General features: G+C 37.7%; 1 protein-coding gene across 8 annotated transcripts in view; it reads left to right on the forward strand.

Moving 5' to 3' along the window:
* AUH (AU RNA binding methylglutaconyl-CoA hydratase) overlaps nucleotides 1–17,226 on the forward strand; it is a 219,048-nt gene that overhangs the window by 71,377 nt on the left and 130,445 nt on the right. For 5 of the 8 annotated variants that reach the window (XM_065946655.1, XM_065946657.1, XM_065946661.1 and 2 more), the window contains exons 5-6: nucleotides 11,560–11,670; nucleotides 13,729–13,785. The exons of 1 other annotated variant lie outside the window; for it this stretch is intronic. In XM_065946655.1, coding sequence (XP_065802727.1) covers nucleotides 11,560–11,670; nucleotides 13,729–13,785 — 168 coding nt within the window. The remainder of the gene's footprint in view (nucleotides 1–11,559; nucleotides 11,671–13,728; nucleotides 13,786–17,226) is intronic. 2 more of the 8 variants (XM_065946654.1, XM_065946660.1) reach the window with 1 other exon arrangement.

Here is a 17,226-nt window from a genome sequence, read left to right on the forward strand (position 1 = left end):
AAATATATTTATAATTTGGTCCATTAAACACATAGAGGTGGATGAGTATCAAAGTTTCATGAAATAATTGCATTGCATTTGATGCTATCCTATTTCATTCTTAAGACTTCTGATTTTGGCTTTTTAAATGAGTGAGTTGCTACTTGGAGTTTGAAACTATGCTTGTCTGTAGGCATTTTGCATACGTGTGTTCTGGGGACACTTATAAGAAAAAGACTATAGTAGCGATATTGTTCATAATAACAAGCTGAAAACAACCAAATTTCAGTAACAGGGGAATGAATAGATGTTTTGGTATAATTGTATGGTTGCATGTGGACAGTATTGCAAACAAATAAACTTAAATAAATTACTTAAATACAAAACAGAAATCTTTAAAGTATTGAATTAAAACAACATAATTTTTTATAAAACTAAAAGATGCAAAAGAGCATATGGTTTAGAGATGTGTATAAATGTAATGAAATCACATACACATATGTATACAGGGAAAAATACTAAAATGATAAACAGACTTTGGTGATTACCTTTGGGTTTGAGAAGGCAGGTGAAAAAATGGGGACAGATAGGTTATTAGTGCTGACCTGTTTCTTGATTTGGTGATTTTAAGGTAGTTTGTTATTATTATGCTTCATTATATTTACATGCTACATATATTCTTTATATTTGCCAAATTAGATCAATGTTTTTAGTAGCTTCATAGAGCTTGAGTTCTGCAAACATTTCTTATGTGATTTCTTGAACAATTTTCTGCATTTTTGCTTACATTTCTTTTTCTTATTTTCAAGAGAAGCCAGAATTCCAGATTTTTAGAAAGTATCTCCAATTTGAGGGCTTCCCCAGTAGCGCTAGTGGTAAAGAACCCACTTGCCAATGCAGGAGAATTAAGAAGTGCAGGTTCGATCCCTGTGTCGGAAAGATCCCCTAGAGGGAGGGCATAGCAATCCACTCTAGTATTCCTACCGGGAGAATCTGCATGGGCAGAGGAGCCTGACAGGCTTTGGCCCATAGGGCTGCAAAGAATCAGACATAACCAAAGCAACTTAGCATGTACCCACTCCAGTTTGAAGGTTTTTATTGAGAAGACACCGGTTGGATGTCAAACAAAATTGGTTTATGAACCAGATTTGCACATAGGCCACCAGTGTTCTTCTTGGTCCTCATCCTAACGTTCTCCTCACATAATTCATTTTCTGTGGAGAAGGATTTCCTGGGGCTGTTTTTCCCATGGGAAGAAGTGGCTTGTCTGGTGGATGTTAATGGATGATGGTGGAGGAAGATTCAGCATTGTAATATTTCCCTTTTTTTAAAAAAAATATATAGTTGATTTCCAAAAATCATTTATTTCTTTGGCTGCATTGGGTCTTTGTTGTGGCATGCGGGATCTTCATTGTGGCACATGCGATCTTTGCCTGGGTCTCACTGACTCCCCAGTTGTGGCTTACAGGCTCAGTAGTTGTGGCATGCGGGCTCCAGCCCAGAGCTGGCAGGCTTCTCTAGTTGTAGCACCCAAGCTCTCTGGTTGTGGTACATGGGCTTTAGAGCACATAGGCTCAGTAGTTGCAGCATGTGGTATCTTAGTTCCCCAACCAGGATTTGAACTTGCATCCCCTGCATTGCAAGGTAGATTCTGAACCACTGGACTACCAGGGAAGTCCCAAGCATTGTACTCTTGGGGCTGTTTCATATACACGTGTTCTGGCACCTGTTCAGATTGTTACCCAAAATGCAAGTCCATATGTCTGATGCACAGTGAGGTCAAACAATACTAAAACATTGGAGTTTGGAACAGGGAAAGGTTTATTACAGGGCCATGCAAGGAGATGCATAGCTTATGCCCTAAGAACCCCAAAGTTACTGAAAGCTTTCTGCAAATCCGTTTTTAATAGGAAAGGTGGGGGAGGGGCATGGTTAGTTGTTGCATACTGCTGCTAAGTCGCTTCAGTCGTGTCCAACTCTGTGCGACCCCATAGACGGCAGCCCACCAGGCTCTCCCATCCCTGGGATTCTCCGGGCAAGAACACTAGAGTGGGTTGCCATTTCCTTCTCCAATGCATGAAAGTGAAAAGTGAAAGTGAAGTCGCTCAGGCGTGTCCGACTCTTAGCGACCCCATGGATCGCAGTCTACCAGGCTCCTCCGTCCATGGGATATTCCAGGCAAGAGTACTGGAGTGGGCTGCCATTGCCTTCTTCGTGTTGCATACTACTTGGAGTCAAAGCCTTTGTTCTTGAAGTCAGGTCATGGCCAGGTAACTGTATTCCTGTAAAATGAATGTTATTCTCTGTCTTGACAAGAAAGGGCAAGGTCCCCAAGTCTGCCCAGCTGCCATCACTGAAGGAGCCAGGTGTCCAACCCAACTGGCCCTCAGACTGTCCATACAAGGTGGGGGCCAGGTCCCACAGATTGCAACCCAGACAGACTGGTACTCCTGTTAGATTACAGAGACAGGAATGGGGGAGAGCTTCACTGTTCTCTCAAGGCCTGGGCCAAGGCTATTGGGTGGTCTTGGTGAGGAATCTGATGCTCTTGCAGGACACATCCCCCAGCTTGTTCTCTGGGCCCAGCAGATCACCTGCTGGCCAAGACCAGGTGAGCTGGAGGGCCTCTGGGAGAAGGGTGGGATCCCCCTCTTTCTGTAACAGGGCAGGATAAGCACAGGCCTTAGCAGGTAGCCATCGCTGTGCCTCATTACTCCACATCCTGTTCATAGCTAGGCAACAGGTCTCGCTCGGCCATTGGTCAGTGCCTCGGTGGACCCTGCCCACAAGCAACCAACTTTCAGTGAGCGACCCTTGGGGAAGAGATTGAGCCAAGGGTTGGTTGGTGGTGTGGTGGTCATTAGGTGGAGAGTGAGGTAAGAGGCAGATTCAGGCCTTCTCCTGGAGGCCCTCCAGCTCACCCAGCCATCTCTTTGTGTGAATCTGTAGTAAACCTTTCTCTATTCAAGACTCAAGCATTTTAGTACTGATGAGCCTCACAGTGCGTCCGGCACACAGACTCGCAACATTTCCTCGCTCTTTACCTTATGACTACCATGCAGCCGACCCTTGGCTGAATTCCACTCACTGCCGCTCCTTAACAGTTGATTGCTTGTGGGCAGGGCCCACTGTGCTGCCAGCCAGTAGCTGAGCAGCACTAATGGCCGCTCATTGATAATTGGTTGCTTGTGTGGGCCCGCTGATGTGCTGACCAATGGCTGAGCAGGACCCCTCCCCTGGTAACAGGATGTGGAGTTACTATGCACACCAGTGGCTAAAGGTTCCCACTCACTGCGCTCTGTTACAGTATGGACTCAGGGACTGTTAAAGTTTCAGGAATTTTGTGAGCTGGTTTTTAATGACCATGTATATCTTGAAGTTGGTCACTACAGCAGTATCAGTAATAGTATAGATTAGAATATACCCTACTTGTTTGATACTGCTTTCCCCTTTTGCCCCATTATACTTTAATTTTCCACAGCTAGAGTATCTTTCTCTGTGGTCTAAACGGTGACTACTGTGCTCTGCTTGTTTTTAATGAAAGAGAATCTATAAGAAACCAAAATGTACTAGATTCATTTGAAAGCTGTTCTATTAAAATAGAGATCAGAAAGAAGCTCTATAGTTTGAGTCACTGGATTCCTTACTTTACGTTGTTAGCTTCTTAGAAAGCTTCTTTTTAGAAACTCCAAAATCCTAGAACAAAATTTAGGTCTTTTTCTCTTTCAAAGGGGGAAAAAATACAACTTTATGGCTCTCTTTGAGATGTTTTATTCTAAAGAATTTTTCAGATTTCTAAAAGGTTAGTCATTATTACAAGTCCCCACTGCTCACTTTGGGTGTGGGATATGTAGGTTGAAAGCAGTTAACTATTATTAAGCATCAGCAAGTCAGCATGGATGCACAAACATATGATGATCTCAATCTAATAACTGCTCTTATTCCTGAACTTACCACCTCTCCTGCAGTTCCATGATGTGGCTGCCTCACTGCTGGGCCCTCCATTGTGCAGATTAGCCATACATATATCAGTAGAATGTACAGTTTGAGAGCAGAGGTGTTTAATTACCTACTTATGACCAGTCTTTGTCTAATTAGATGGTACTTCATGAAGAGCCAGAAAACGTTTCTACAGTTCTCTTTGAAGTAAAAACCGAGGGTACAGGCCCAGTTCTCTTAACGTTGAGACCTCAAGGAATTTCTGTCTAATGATAAAGAAATATTTAAAATAGGTTTTCACCAGAACTTTAAATAGTAAAATCTTGTGTGATGTGGATAATATTTTTGCAAATGCTCTTCTAGACTAATACTTTAAAATGCCAGGCATTTCTAGTTTCCTTTGCCTTTTTTGTTTTTCCTGATGAAGTAAAATTGCAAAAGCTTTAATTTAGCTTTGTAAATACAGGGCTGAATTTGCATTGAAATACAGGTAATTATGTTAAAAGGATAGATCACAAAATTCATCTATTTAACAAACATCTTTTTTTTTCTTAAAATTTTGTAAGGAAATAATTTAATTTTGAAAGTTTTCAAATTCTGATTAGCATTTCTTCATGTGATTGAAAAAAATCTCCTGTTCTTATACATTTTTCTGTTAGAAAAAACCTTTCTCTGGGTCAAATATTTATCTCTTTTCTCCTTGAATGATTTCAATAAAGTCAGACTTCTGGTATTATTATATGAGCATTTTTTGGGGAAGTAGTTAATTTTCTGTGAGAACACTGTTCTTCAAGAAAAACCAAATTTAAGACTCATAACTTATATTAGCATATTCCCTTAATAATCACATTGTTTATTTTTTTTTAGAAACATCTGAAAACCTACATTATGTATTACATTTATCTCAGAGCTTAAAGGAGACCCTCACTTGCCTTTCCCCCTACATTCATGGCCTCTGATTCTAGTTATACTCACAGAAGATGTCCTGCAGACTCAAATAGACAGGGCCTCCCCTTGCAGCTCATTTATTTTCTCTTAAAATAGCAAAACTCTGATCGTTTGCTTTAATTATATTTTTAGGAACATTCAAACGATTATTATCTTCTTTGTCATACCTGGCTCATTTCCTGGTACTAAACTCAAAATAGAATCTGATCCTGTTGGTTGCATAACACACTGAGTCATCATTTCTTCCTATTGCTATTGGGAATAGACACTGCTCATGGCAGTTCCCTTTTCATTCAGTCACACTCTGCAACTGCCAATTTGATATTTCTCAATTCTTTGAGACTGATAATCTGCTTCTCAGATGTGTGTTTTATTGAGTTTTCTCTTAAGATTATTAAGTGCTCCCAAGTAGAATAAATACTGTGTGTAAAAACAAGCGTATTAGGTAACTATGAAACTAGCATGTACTTTGAGATGACTCATGTTTTCCTGAAAAAAGTTTACAAGAAAAATATCTTTCAGGGAAAATTTAGGGTTATGTAAAACTTCAGGACTATAAGATGATTGAAATTTAATTAGTTATTGAATACTAATTAAGTTGTTCTGCTTAATTCTTTAGTAGGAAAATTTTTATAGTCAGCTTTATAGAATGCTAATTTTTAAAAAAATTTATTTATTTTTGGCTATGTTGGGTCTCGGTTGTGGCCCATGGCATCTTCATTGTGGCATCTTTTGTTGTGGTGGGCATGTTTGATTGCTCCACAGCAGCTGGGGATCCTAGTTCCCCAACCAAGGCTCGAACCTGTGTCCCCCTACATTGGAAGGTGGATTCTTAACCACTGGGCTGCCAGGGAAGTCTGTACAGAATGCTAATTTATATTAATATTCAAAAGTACCAAGCAGTTTGCCTATTTAATGATGTGAGAGTATTAATACTCTTTGTTTTCTGTGTTCTTTTTTATGTTAAGGACTCCACATTTCTTTTCAATTTTTTATTTTATATTTTTATAGAAGTTGTAATGTTAAACAAGTAGTGTTTAAAACTTTTATCTGAGTAAATATCTTAAATTCTTAACTTCTCACATTTAAAAATAATTTTCATTACTTCTAAAAAGTTAAAGTGTATAACAGAAAAGTGTTATATTCTCTAATTTCAGAATTAAGAAAACCTTTAGCATGAGCTGATTCATTTTAAACCCTTCCTACCAGTGAGTGCCCTCATTTCTCAGGTCTGCAAGTTTCCATTTGTTAATTTCTTTCTCTTTTCCTGCCACTGCATTGTATAAACCACGCCCTCATACTTCACCTCCTGTGAAACTTGAAACCTGTCTGTTGAACATATCGCTTCCACCATCATTTTATTTTAACAAAGTAATATTTGTCAGTTTTCATTCCAGTGCCTAAAAAGGACAGTGCCAACGAATGTTCAAACTGCCTTACAACTGTGCTCATTTCACATGCTAGTGAGGTTATGCTCAAAATCCTTCAAGCTAGGCTTCAGCAGTTTGGGAACCAAGAACTTCCAGATGTACAAGCTGGGTTTTGAAGAGACAGAGAACAAGAGGTCAGATTGCCAACACTCACTGAATCATGGAGAAAGCACAGGAGTTTCAGAAACATACCTACTTCTGCTTCATGGACTACTCGAAAATCTTTGACTGAATGGAGCACAACAAACTGTGGAAAACTCTTTATTAAAGAGATGGGAATACCAGACCACCTTACCTGTCTCCTGAGAAACCTATATGTGGGTCAAGAAGCAACAGTTAGAATCTTACATGGAACAATGGACTGGTTCAAAATTGTGAAAGGAGTACAAGAAGACTATATATTGTTACCCTGCTTATCTGATTTCTATGCAGAATAAATCATGCAAAGTGCAGGGCTTAATGAATCACAAGCTGGAATCAAGATTGCTGGGACAAATAACAACCTCACATATGCAGAAGATACTACTCTCATGACAAAGTGAAGAGGAACTAAAGAATCTCTTGATAAAGGTGTAAGAGGAGGGTAAAAAAGCTGACTTAAAATGCAGCATTCAGGAAACTGCAAAGAGATCAAACCAGTCAATCCTAAAGGAAATCAACCCTGAAAATTCATTGGAAGGACTCATGCCGAAGCTAAAGCTCCAATACTTTGGCCATCTGATGCAAAGAGCAGGTTCATTAGAAAGGATGCTGATGCTGGGAAAGATTGAAGGCAAAAGAAAAAGGGGGTGGCGAAGGATGAGTTTGTTAGATACCATCATTGACTCAGTGGACATGAATTTGAGCAAACTCTGGCAGAGAGTGAAAGACTGAGGAGCCTGGTGTGCTGCAATTCATGGGGTTGCAAAGTCAGACCAGACTTAGCAATTGAACAACAGCAGCAAGCTATTCGTCTATAGACTTCTCACAGTGAAGGGAAAGGGCATAGTCATTAATTGCATTTTCATTTTTGTTTTTCTTCTTTTAATGACATTTTATACTTAGCAAAAAAATGATGCTTTTTAACTTTCTATTAGCTAAGTGTGATTTTTAAGTGTAATATATGTTTGAGAATATTAACTAATAAAAATGTAGAGCAAAACCTTGTCACTCTTTTTGAAGACAATCATTGCCTTTGTGTTTCAGTGTTAAGAGCATTATAGATGACCAGGAATTGTCCTTTTCTGGTATTCTCTCCATTATGCTTTAGGTATTATGAGGTTATCAAATATTTCTTTTGTAATTTACAGTCAATTTATTCCTTTTATACTTCTATTTAGTCTACATTTTCAGTGCGCAGTTTGATGTGAAGAAAAATTCCTCTCTGCATATACATCATATCAGTTTGTTCCTATTTAAAAAAATCTAAGGAACTTGAAATAATCCCTATTGACCATGAGTTGAAATTTTCAGAAACTGAAACTTGGTAGTATATATATTTCAAGCCTGGGTTTGATTTCGTATGGTTGTGTGTTTTAGTCTCTTAGATCCTATCTGACTCCTTGCAACCCCATGGACGTAGCCCACCAGGCCCCTCTGTCTATAGGATTTCCCAGGCAAGAATACTGGAGTGGGTTGCCATTTCTTTCTCCAAGGGATTGCCCCACCCAGGGATTGAACCCGCACCTTCAGCATTGGCGGGCAGATTCTTTACCACTAAGTCACAGGGGAAGCCAGGTTTGATTTTTTGAAAGCCCTTTAAACTCACTTCTGTTAATTCATTTTCTGATGAGTCAGCTTCCAGCAGATTTAGTGAGTCCTGAAGGCAGTTACTGTTGACCAGCGTTTTCCACAGTGAGGAGAAGATACTCCCCCCGTTCCTATTGCTCTCTCCAGCTTAGGAACTCTGCAGTTTTTCTTTTCTGTAGCTCTGTAGGGCTGCATATATTCATATTGTTCCATTTAATTATAAAATGAAAGAAGTTAATAAGAAAAATAGAGACAATATAGGACAATAGAGAAAAATAGAGACAATATCAGGATTAATGGAGATAGAAGAGGCAATGAAAAATCTTAAGGTTGTTGCAGAGTGGTAAGACGGATATTATTGACCAGCTTTATGTGACGTTAATCTTTTGTTTCTGAATGGGCAGTAAGGTGGTATGAATGCTCTGTTGGAAAAACATGTATAAAGTGCCAAGGAAGCATAAAGATAATTACCTCTAAAGATAATTAGGGGCTAGCTGGGCATTCTAGGCAATGGGCAGCTTGTACACAGCCTTGGATGTAAATGATTTCTGAAGGTGCCTTAAGTAGTTTGGGCCTGGAGCCTGGAGTATGTGTGTGAGGTTGGAGAAGAGCTTGGGTAGGTGGGCAACTGTTTCCTGTGCCATGCTAAATGTTTCACTGTTTTTATCTTGAATGTGGAATAAATCATTGTACTGTTTTAAATAGAGGCGTATCATGAATGTGTTTGCATTTTAGAAAATTATCCTGCAAGACATATAGAAGGTATAATGGTAGGGAAACATTGAGGATCGTTGTTCAGTTGCTCAATCATGTCTGACTCTGCGACCCCGTGGACTGCAGTGTGCTAGGCCTCCCTGTCATTCACCGTCTCCTGGAGTTTGCTCAGACTCATGTCTGTTGAGTCAATGATGCCATCCAACCATCTCGTCCTCTGTTGTCCCCTTCTCTTCCTGCCCTCAACCTTTCCCAGCATCAGGGTCTTTTCCAGTGAGTCAGCTCTTTGCGTTAGGTAGCCAAAGTATTGGAGCTTCAGCTTCAGCATCAGTCCTTCCAGTGAATATTCAGGGTTGATTTTCTTTAGGATGGACTGGTTTGACCCTTCACTGTGCAGGTGAAGGAAGTCAGTTAGAGGCCTCCTGCTTGCGAGAAGTGAGGGGGCCCATAACTCTGACTGTAGCAGAGGGAGGGGGATTTGCCAGTTTGTGAGCTGTTAGACAGGACTTAGAAAACAATTAGATGTAAGATCCCTGAAAAAGAGCACATTTGAGATGACTTCTGGGTGTCTGTTTTGAGTAACTTGGTGAATGGAGATGCTAACCAAATGTGAAATAGAATCTTGAAGGATTGACAGAAAGTTGATTTGAACATGATAAAGTATTTAAGTAGAGGTGTCCAACAGGCAGCTAACTATAGAGATACAGTTTAGAGAGAAGTTTGGATTTCAGGTGGTGATTTGGATATCATTGGTATTATAGATGGTGAAAGGATAGAGACCTCCTGGGAAGAACTTCTATTGATAGGGGAAGAAGACTGAGTTATATAACCAGAGGCGGGAAGAAAGGCAGGGAAGAAGAGGGCAGGGACCCAGCAGGCAAAGGAAGAGAGGAACTCAAAGAGGAGGCGTGTCCAGGATTAAAGTTCCTGGTCTTCAGAGGCAGCAAGTTTAATAGGGACTGGATGGTGCCCGTTGGCTATGGACAGTATCACAGTGTCACTGGGAAGTGAAGCAGAAACAGTCTCTGTGAGACGAGCGGAACTAGCACTGTGAGGTGGAGGTGAGGGGAAGTGTTTATTCTTTTCCCTCTAGAAGCTTATCTTACGGAAGGTGAGCCAAGGCCACAGTGAGGCCTACTTCGGGAGAGATTTTGATGAGAGAGACTTGAGACTGGGGATATTGGCGAGGTAGCAGATCGAAGGAGTCTAGAAATAGGATAATTTCTATAACTAGCTTTGTAGAAAGGAAGGGGGTTTGGGACCTGTGTAACACTAATTCCATTTTACTTGTATAGTGATTAATTTGCCATTATATTACATCATCAATTTTACTTTTTTGTCAGATAAAACTTTATTTTTTCATTGCTCTCATTTCCTGACTGTAAACACTGACATCGCTGTCTGTTCATTTTTTCATCAGGTGGCACATTGTGTGGAGCACCTTTGAATTTGCCCTGTATTTTCAAGCTCCCACCTCCCCCCAAAACTCTCAGACAGGTACAAACAGTGAACCATGCCCCGTTGCAAAGACTCGTTCATTCCTGCTCAACCAGTAGTGCGTTTGCCTCAGATGGCAGCATCTATATGTGCTCTATCCCAGCCTTTTCAGACTTTTTCTCTTAGAATAAATTCGATAAATTTCTTCATGTATGAATAAAACTCAGTGCACTTCAACACATTTGAATAAACATCTCTGTCTGAGGAATTTCACGTATCAGAATACCTATGGAAGATAGGTATTCTAGTGATGGTATCTTTTAATATGTTATTTTTATTCATTTTTATTTTATTTACTTTAATACATAATTGACATGTAACTTGTGTAAGTTTAAGGTGAATGTGTTGATTTGATATATTTATACATTGTCATATGATTACCACTGTAGCATTAGCTAACACCTCCATCATGTCACACAATATTATTTCTTTTTTGCGGTGAGAACACATTAAGAGATGGTACCTTTTTAATATCCCCATTCTATTCATATGTTAAGGTTTTCAGCCTAAACTTCGCATTCACATAGTCAAAAATAAAATTAATAGAAAGGATTTTGCTTTACATAATAATTAACCACTCAGTTTTTGAACCAGTTATAAAAAATGTATATATTATGATTTATAAAAGTTTCAGAAAAATAGTAATCTATTTCTGAACTAAAGAAAGTCTGATTTTGAGTTTGTGATTGGCTAATCCCTTCCCAGTCATACTTACAGGCAGATTCAAGTGTCTCTTCCGTCTGAAGTGTGTGGTATTTTCTAGGAATTATTCATTTTGTGTGTGTGTGTGTGTGTGTGTGTGTGTGTGTGTGTGTGCGCGCTCATTGTATTCTTACCAAATGGTAGAACTATTGGGTTGATGCCTTGGCAACCACTGAGACTGCTTCTGTCTTGTTTGAGTAAATATATTACTTCTCTGAACAAGGTTCTATCATTCTAAGAACCAAGATAACCTGTAAAAGGGTCATGAATTATCCATTATACCTAAGTCATTTCAACTTGAAATTTATATGAACCAAACATCTCATAAAAGACTTTAGGTTCAAAGATTACAAAGAACTGTGATCCTGTTAATGCAACAGAAAGTATTTATGAAAGTATTTCAATAGTACAGTAAGATTTAAAGATGTTACTGCATATTTTAAGTGGCAGAACACTATATGATCATTACATTTTCTAGAATCATGATAAATGAAATGCTTGTTTAGTTAATAGAGGAATTTTATCTATACAAAATTCTATAGATAATATTCCATTTAAATTATATTTACATAAAAAAATATGAAATAATTGCATAGAACACCCTTACTGAAGAAGCATGAAGTCTTTCTTTCTGTTTCAGCTAATCTTCCAGTGCCAACCATTGCAGCAATTGATGGACTTGCTTTAGGTGGTGGACTTGAACTGGCTTTAGCATGTGATATAAGAGTAGCAGGTGAGAATTAGTCCTATTAAAACATAACTTTTTTTCTATTAATTTTTGAGAATTTGGTATTGAAACTCCAACTAAAAATCTTAATTTATCTACTTAAAATAATTGTCATATATAGTGGAACTATATGTAACTTTGTTCTGTATTTTCCAAGTCTCCTGTAGATGTTTTTATACTTTCATAATTCAAAAAATAAAAAAGAAAGAAACATAACTTTTAAAAAATGAGATTTGTATTTACTGTGTGTGCTCAGTTGTGTTCAGCTCTTTGTGACCCGCTAGACTGTGGCCTGCCAAGCTCCTCTGTCCGTGGGATTTTCCATGCAGGAATCCTGGAGTGGGTTGCCATTTCCCCTTCCAAGATCCCTTGGATCTATCCCTGAATCAGGAATAAAACCTGTGTCTCCTGCATATCCTGCAATGGCAGGTGGATTCTTTACCTTCAGATAATTCCAAATATTTTTTTCTCCTGTATTGTTGAATAAAACATGTTAAAAAAAAAGTCACCTGTTGAGCTTAATGAAGTATTTAAAATTGCCAGTTAAGAAAACAGTCTTTTATAGTATCTTTTTCAGTCTTAGCAGGAGTAAAGGAGGACAGGAATTGGGTCAGATGTTACTGAATTTGGATCTTAGGTCCTGTCATTTTTAGATCAGTTTCCTCCTCTACAGTGGGGGAAGGTTTCTATTGTGAAGATAAAATGAATTCATCTCCGGCATGTGCCTAGTCTAAGCACGTAATTATTATTAGGGCTATGGTAATAATGACTTAATGTCTTTGAGGTTCACTTTTCACTTTGTTCCTGCAAGGTTTTCTGAGTATTGGATGAGGTGATTATGCAAATAATAAAGGAAACAATTAGTGCTAACCATGTGCTGAGTATTGACTTGGTGCTTACCTAATACTGGACAAATACTTAGGCTCACTTAATTGGCATAATAGCCCTGTGAGATAGATACACTTTTGGTGCTTGAGGAAGCTAGGGCTGAGACAGGTGAAGAAACAAACCACAAATCAGTGACCAAGCTGGGATTTGAACCCAGGCAGCCTCATGTCAGAGCGCTCACTCCTGTTATCCTTTCAGAGTACGGCATGCTGCCCCTGCTACCCTCGACACTATCTTCTGTATGATCACTGCGCTGTCTGTATCACTGTCCCTCATCAGGGCGACAAAGAGGGGCTCTCGGACCACGGACTGAGTGCCACAGGCAGCACATATTTGTCACTGTTCTTTCCCTGGTTCCCACTGTCTCTTCTGATGGAGCTGCCTGTTAAATGTAGAATCATTATAATTATGTTTTTAATAATTTTACGGTAACTGGCTTTTGGAATTTGCAGTTACTAATTTATGTGTACTTTCCCTTTTCAGTTTATTTTAGATTTCTGTTTTCTTGACAGCTCTTTGGGTTTTAAACTGAAAAGTCAAGTTACATGCAATCCATCTCTGAAAGAATGCAAGTTCTGGGAATTAGGAGATAGGAAGTAGTCCAAGCACATTTGGATATGCAAATAAAGAAATAATTAAGATATTTTAAAGTAGCTGTGAAAACAAACATGGAAAGAGGAACCCTATCCAGCTGTCAGAACAGTAAAACCATTTGTCAAAAGTAACTAGAGATTTGGTCTTGAGGAGTTGCCATATCTGATATGATATATTAAGCTATTTGATCTGGAGGACTAAAGCTCGGGCAGCTAAAGAATTCTTACTTGTTAGACACAGTCTCCCTCCTGATCCTGAATAATGAATGAGATCTGTGCCTTCAAACATGACTTGGCAGTATCAGGTCAAATTATGTAGTTAACACCCCTGGTCTTTCTGCATCAAAACTTAATTTGCTGCCAAGCAATTTTTAACAGAAAATGTTGTGTGAATCTCTTAATATATATCATTTAGAATCTTTACTTATTTACATAACTGAATGCCTTCTGGAGTGATTTTTAAAAAGATTTATGACACAAATTTAATTAGTAAACAATATTTCTAGCTTATTTTACTATTTCAAGTCATCGTATTTGAATTTGATGATTTAGATGTTACTTAATTTTCTTCTTTCCTTTTTAGCTTCCTCTGCAAAAATGGGCCTGGTTGAAACAAAGTTGGCAATTATTCCTGGTGGAGGTATGAATTGTTCATGCCCGTCTTGATCTGTCCCTCGAAACAGAGCAAAAGGCAAAAAGGTGTTAGTTGAAAAGGCAACAAACATTTTGGGTAAAGAGACTAATGCTGAGTTGTTTGCTGGTGACAGAGTCCTCATTCAAAAGGTATTTTTTGGTTTCTGTAGGTGTGGAGATGGCAGACGCGATGCCTGTTGCTCTCTTGCTCTCTTTTTGTGCTTGCCCTGTGCTTTTCTGTGTGATTTCTTAATTTTAGAATTATTACACTCGTCGCATGATTCTTGAAGGATTGCACTTGTATTTTGAAACTTTAATGTGAGTATGTAAATGTGTGTGCCCTCAGACCCCAGTGCAGGAGGAGGCAGAGGTTCCCAGGCTTCTTGCCAGCTTGCTTATGTTTCTGTGCAGCGGGACAAAGCTTGGGGTTGTTTGGTAGGCTGGATTTGGATCTGAAGAGGTGTAATTTCTTCTCTGTTACTACAAAAAAAGATAGTTGAGCTGCTGCATTTGGAAGATTAATAAAGCATTTTTCCAGCATTGATAATGAAATCTTTCACCACAAGGTAAATCTGAAAATTTTGTTCTTTTGTCTGCTCAGAGAATTTGGAGCCATTGCCTTTCTGTTGAAGTCTTTCTTTCAAAAAGTAGGCTTCATCCAAGACTGTACTCTTTGATAACTTATTAGTTTGTGAATGAAATAATAATAATTAAAAATTTAGAGCAGTGTTTGAACACTTCTTTTGTACCTGAGTTAAAATTATCTGTTTAACCGTATTATAAGAATATTTATCTTGATTAGGGTGTGTAGGTAGAAATTAAAACAGAATTCAGTGAAATTAAAGACTACACAGATCAATGTGTATGATTCATTAAGTTTTCTACTTGGGTAATGTGCAAAAAGTAATTCTTGTAAGTAAAAGCATTTACTGTCTACCTGTTTTACCACGCTAGTCTTTTTTACTGTGACGCGTGAAAAAGCCGAAAGAATTTATAAAGCTTTAGCTTCTTCTGTCTTCTGTTGGGATCTGCCTGTGTCATATTAGGTCCAGAAACTAGTCTTTTCTTTCCAATGTGCTTCAGTTTTGGGGGTCCTTTGCAATAGTGGATCCATTAATCAGAACCTATGTTTTGTATATATGATTGAGTTTGGATTCTCATAAATACTGTTATTTAGAAAATTTTTATTGAATTTGTTATAAAATTTGTAATGCTTTAACATTTTCCATATATTTATAAAGGATAGTTTTCTGTCTTTTTTTCCTTCCCTTTATTTCTAAGTGAATCTGAGGTAATATATGTCAGTTGTTCCATTAATATAATAAAGCTTTCAAGTTCATAGTGCATGTAATTTGTAATATTGAACTTATTGAAAATTAATCTAATTTTGTATAAAGCCACATATTCACCTTTAGATGATAAGAGGTGCATGTAGAAGTTTTTGCTTCACTCTTGTATTAGTATTATGGTTATTAAAGTATCCCAAAGTAAAGTCTGTTTTTCTTTTTGTTTGTTTGTTTTAATAGCAGCAGAATAGCTTAAGTAAGTATTTTTTTAAAGTATATCTAAAGAAGTTATTTCTGAAAATTTTATGGAGAAAATCCTCTTCTGTCTTATGCATATAAAAATTTTTTAATCCACAAATATTTTCTCCATTTTCATTTTTCTCCTCTTTCTCTTAGATGATCCTCCTATGAAAGTACTGCTTATGTTTTCTTCTGTTTTTAAAGATTTTTTTTTTTTAATGTGGGCCTTTTTTTAAAAAAGAGTCTTTGCTGTTTTATGTTTTGGTTTTTTGGCGGCAGGTCACCTGAGGTCTTAGCTCCATGACCAGGGATTGAACCTGCACCCACTGCATTGGTGGGAAGTCCCCTGTGTTATTTTTTTGCTTAAAACTGTTTTTAAATTGGTGGATTTTCTATGCCTAAAATGATCTCTGGGATGTTCCCCTTGCTTTTTTTTTGGACTATGAACATTGCTGCTGTTATGAAGAGCTTATTACCATAATAGACGTAGCAGACCACACTGAATTTTTTTCTCCCTTCCTCGTTTGGTACCAAACTTGCTTCATGTTGTAGATGCTCATTGAGCAGCCAGGTGCTCCCGACCCTTATCAGTGAGCCTGTCTTCTGCGTCAGCGGTCCCAGCCTTCCATCTTTCAGACAGCGGTGGCTGTGGATAGAAGATGGATAGAAGATAACTAGGAAGAATTCAAATACAGCAAAAGTATTGTGGGGAAAAAAATAAGACTTTCCTTTTCTTTTTAATACTATGGATGGAATAAATATTTTTGGGTGAAATGTATGGATTCCATTCAGTCTAGAAGATATATGTCTGTAAGTCTGAGAAATAATGCTCTTCTGAGTTGTTGCAAGTTCATGGTTTCATACTGGCCAGCATTTGAAAGTTAATCCAATTGAAACTGTACCTGTCCATTTGTATTTACTGTATGTTTGATCAGCTGCGAGAGTTAACCTGATGCTCTTAGTTTGCGTATTATTATCACTTCTAATCTTTTATGATAACAGTTTACTGAGAAACGATCAAAACCTGACATTTACTTTTGGGTTTCTGTTTCTATTTGAACTTGAGTCTGAATAACAACATGATTATTTTTATGGTATATTTTGTAATTCTTCTTATAATGCAACAAGTTAAATTATAAAATGATTGTTTTCAAGTGATAGTACTATTTCTAATGAGTGTATTAATGGACCATCACTGTAAGTTTTAGGTTTAGTATTCTAAATTTCAGTTTTTACTTGACTATTAAAATTACATAGTTAAAAAAGAAGTAAGATGTAAAGAAAGGTAGAAACATAGTAAAGCCAAATTGAACTTCTTTAAGTTGTATTTTGTCAGATACGATTAAAAATGGAGTGTAAGTGACTGTCCTATGCTTAAACCAGCACCTTTATTTGTTTTATATGTATTTATATAGACAAATATTATAAAATATAAAAAATACAAAATAAAATTTAATGATGTAAAGTTTAAAAATCATTAATATTGTTACCCTAGGATCTTCCTGTGATATTTTAAATTATATTTGAGATCTTTATATACTGAATAGCCCTATCTGTCCTCCACTATTTTCACCTTTAAGAGAGCAGCTAAATTTCCTGTCTTCTTCCTAACTGGGAGAATGCTCCAGTATTATAAAATAAAATTCTCTTTTGGGAATAGCTCCCCAAACAATACTGCCCTTAAACATGTTTATAAGACCACAGTAAAACAAGCTCAGGGGCTTAGGATTCTGTTATTTGACAGTTTAGAAAATTTCTGCTAAATGTGCACAGAAAACAGTGGCCTCTGCCTCTGTTTAACCATCGCTACATCTCTGCAGTTGCCTCTGTTGAACCATCTCTACAGCTTCTGCTGGAGGATTTGGGGTATATGTCAGGAGACTTTATTATAACTAAGAAAAGTGTTCTTTGCTTTTTGCTTG

Source organism: Muntiacus reevesi, chromosome 10, assembly GCF_963930625.1.
Source record: "Muntiacus reevesi chromosome 10, mMunRee1.1, whole genome shotgun sequence".
In the NCBI taxonomy this organism is placed as follows: domain Eukaryota; kingdom Metazoa; phylum Chordata; class Mammalia; order Artiodactyla; family Cervidae; genus Muntiacus; species Muntiacus reevesi.